Source organism: Terrapene carolina, unplaced genomic scaffold, assembly GCF_002925995.2.
Source record: "Terrapene carolina triunguis isolate 2854851 unplaced genomic scaffold, T_m_triunguis-2.0 Scaffold750, whole genome shotgun sequence".
Lineage (NCBI taxonomy): Eukaryota > Metazoa > Chordata > Testudines > Emydidae > Terrapene > Terrapene triunguis.
The window spans coordinates 236,954-240,594 of record NW_020665101.1 but is presented as its reverse complement, the minus strand read 5'-3'; the positions used below and the strand labels follow the sequence as shown (position 1 = coordinate 240,594).

The window sequence follows — 3,641 nt, the reverse complement described above, 5'->3', positions numbered from 1 at the left end:
GGGGGCCGGGCTGCGGTGACCTGGGGGGTGTCTGGCTGGGACCGGGCGCCGGGCTGCGGTGACCTGGGGGGTGTCTGGCTCGGACCGGGCGCCGGGCTGCGGTGACCTGGGGGGTGTCTGGCTGGGATTGGGGGCCGGGCTGCGGTGACCTGGGGGTGCCTGGTTGGCACTGGGGGCCAGGGGGCCTAGCACGACGCTCTGTCTGGATGGGGCTGCCCTGCCGGCATGGGAATGGGCATTTAGGGGCTTGGCAGTGTTGGGGGAGGGCTGTGCAGCTCCCCTGGGGGCACATCTGTGCACGTAGTCCTGCGAGGGGATAAGGGCCCACTGCTCGCACTGGCCGAGGGAGCGCTCCTTTAGCTCTGGTGGGAGCAGCCCAGCTGTTTGCTGCAAAGGGACTCAGGTTCTAGTCCAGACTCCCCAGGATGGAGGCCGGGTGCCCCTTGATTACAGCGGGGGGGGGTATGATGGGGCTCCTGCAGCCGGGCTCTGTGCCGGGCGACTCCCCTCCATCCCTGGGAGCTCAACGCACATTGGCTGCATTCCCTCCCCCCCCCACCCCCGGGAATGGCACCTAACCCAGTTATGTAATTAACTTGTGGACACAGACAAGGATCTGTCTCTGGGTCTGGGGGGGGCGAATGTCCCAGCCCGGCAGCCTCCACCCTTCCTTGTAGCCTCCACCCTCCCCAGAGTGACCAGGGCTACCCGAAGGGAGAGGAGATGCTGGAATGGGTCCGTGTGTGGGGCATGGAGGGGCCCCTGTCCAGTAGGGGGTTAGAGCCCTGGAAAATAGACTGTAGGGGAGGATCCTGCACTGGCCTCTGGAGTGGGGGGGACAGGCCGGGCCCCCAGTCTGTGAGCAGAGGCGATGGCGCCATGGTGCTCTGTCCTGCCCTGGCATCTGAGCACATGAAGGCGCATTATAGCCATTCAGCCTCCGAATCCCCTGCCCCTGCGAACTCAGGGAAAAGCATCGGTGACAGGATTGGAACCCAGGAGTCCTGGCTCCCAGCCCCCTGCTCTACCCACCAGACCCCACTCCCCTCCCAGAGCTGGGGGCAGAGCCCCAGCGCACGTGTGTGTTGGGAGGGCAGATTGGGGGTGCCAGGGAGCAGTCCCTGAGCTCACACCCCAGATGTGCTGTCACAGCCCAGCAGCGGATGGGGGTGTGGGGGGGAGTTGCCCTTTGAGTGCAGCGTCCTGGCTAGGGTCAGCATGGGCTGACGGCTTTCTGGGCTGCCCATTCCCACTGGGGCAGGGGCTGTGTGGGGCCGGACCCGGGCTGATTTGCTGCCATCACTTCCCCCTTGCTGGGCAGCAGCTCTGCACCAAGAGTCAGTTTGGAAAAGAACGAGGGGATGGACTCTCCCAAGCTCCGCCCAAGATGCAAGCCCCTCCCACTTGGGCCTGAGCGCGAGTTGCTTGGGTACCTGCCATCAGTAGGTTTCAGAGTCAGTGCCCCTGGAGTGGGCTGGTGGAGGTGCCCATTGCTCCGAGCTGTCTGCAGGCACAGGCAGGTGGCACTTCGTCGCCCAGGCTGGGCCCTGCGTGCCCCTGCCTCATCTCCCCTCCTTCTGCGACTTTCACTGTCAGCTCCCCAGCTCCCCCCCTCGATTCACTCTCATCTCTTCCCCTGCTCCAGCCGCGCTCTCCCTTCCATGCACAGGGCAGCAGTTTGCAGCCTGTGCAGCCCTTGGCTTTGTATTTCAAGGGGTGAAGGGCCTGGCCAAGAGGGGCATAGCGGGGGGGGGGGGCTGCAGATCAGGACTGAGGTGCATTGGTAGAGCTGTGTAAGGAGAGCCGAGGGCTGGGGTAGCAGGGGACTGCGGGTTGGGAGTGAGGGGCATTGGCAGAGCTGGGGGGAGCCCGGGGCTGCGGGTCAGGAGTGAGGGGCATTGGCAGAGCTGGGGGCGGGGGGAGCCCGGGGCTGGGGTAGCAGAGGGGCTGCGGGTTGGGAGTGAGGGGCGCCGGCAGAGCTGGAGGGTGGTGGTGGGGGAAACGTCGACTTGTTGGGCATCCCAATCCCCTGCCCCTCCCCCGAGCACACTCCGGGGGGGGGGGGTCCAAGCCGCCCCCAGGGGCCCAGCCAGTAGGTGGCAAAGGTGAAATTCCTGCAGGTTCTGGCAGCTGATGTCTCTGGGTGCCCCTCGGTTGTCATGGGAACGGGAGCGTAATTGACAGCGGGGGCCCAGTGCAAAAAATAGATCAGTGTTAAAAATAGCCAAGAGGCTAGTGGGGGGCGAGAGGCTGAATGAACCAGCCCAGAGGCCTGCCCCCCCCACGGTGCCCCTGTCGGGCTAGGTCTGATTGACAGTGCGGGGGAGGCTGCCTGAACGCATGGGGTCGGCACACTTGCTTCGTGCCCCTAGAGGGGTGTCCTGGCCCACAGGTGTGGGGAGCTCGGTGTCCCCCAGTGGGCCCCGCTGCCAGGCCAGGTGGGCATCTCGAAGGGTGAGCTCTGTTGGGGGGGTGGGCTGCGTGTGTCTATGAGAGCCTCGCTACCACTGTCCGGCTCTGCCCAGCCCGGCTCTGGGTGTCGGCTCAGCCCAGGGCTGCAGTAACGGCGGGTAGGAGGGTGCAGGATGGACCTGGGGGGCAGAGCTGGGTGGGGCACCCAGGACTGGGGTCAGCTCTGGATGGACCTCAGGAGGGGGCCACCCCCCTTTTCATCCGTGTGGCTGCCTGTGGGCCCGGTTCCGCCCGCTACCATCAGGTGGAGCCAGTGGGTCACATGCGGCGGGGCGGAAGCTGCTTCTCCAGCTGGGCCAGGGTGGCCTTTGCCCCTCCACACTGCAACGGCTCAGAGGTTTGTCTCTGCCGAGGGCTCAGAGGCCAGGCACCTGGCTGGCATGGCAGAGGGTGGCCTGGCTCCCTGGTGCAGAGGGCACTGGTGCAAGCCGTGACCCGGGGGACAAGCAGCGAGTGCATTTCGAGGGGCTGGAGGCCAGCAGCAGGTGGCTCATGCAGCGTTCCTTGCCAGGTGACGTGGATGCCCCGGACCCGGAGGAAGAAGAGGAGGAGGATGTGGGGAACGTGGGCTCCGTGGAAGAGGATGAGAAAGAGCTGGACCTGACGGACCAGGAGATGGAAGACCTGAGGGCCCAGCTGCTGCAGCTGCTGGAGGAGCTGGAGGAGACGCGGGAGCTGGCAGTGAAGCACGAGGACGACTCGCTGGAGCTACAGGGTAAGGGCGGCACGCACTGGCTCGGGGCCACGCGGAGTCGTGTGAGCAGGAGAGCACAGGAAGGTGACTAGTGAGCACAGGGCGTCAGCTCTCGTGAACTCCTGGCACGGGCCGTGGCACGGTGCATGTTCACAGAATCATATAGACCTCAGGAGGTCGTCTAGTCCAACCCCCTGCTCAAAGCAGGACCAACCCCAACTAAATCATCCCAGCCAGGGCTTTGTCAAACCTGACCTTGAAAACCTCTAAGGAAGGAGATTCCACCACCTCCCTAGGGAACCCATTCCAATGCTTCACCACCCTCCTAGTGAAAAAGTTTTTCCTAATATCCAACTTAGACCCCACTGCAACTTGAGACCATTGCTCCTTGTTCTGTCATCTGCCACCACCAGGGCCGGCTCTAGCTTTTTTGCTGCCCCAAGCAGCAAAAAAAAGCGCCGCCCCCGAGCCCCCC

At 64.7% G+C, this 3,641-nt stretch overlaps 1 protein-coding gene across 2 annotated transcripts in view; it reads left to right on the top strand.

Annotated features, from left to right (window-relative positions):
- Positions 1-3,641, top strand: part of CCDC136 (coiled-coil domain containing 136) — a 25,763-nt gene that overhangs the window by 362 nt on the left and 21,760 nt on the right. For both annotated transcript variants that reach the window (XM_026660310.2, XM_026660311.1), the window contains exon 2: positions 2,984-3,187. In XM_026660310.2, the coding sequence (XP_026516095.1) occupies positions 2,984-3,187 (204 nt within the window). The remainder of the gene's footprint in view (positions 1-2,983; positions 3,188-3,641) is intronic.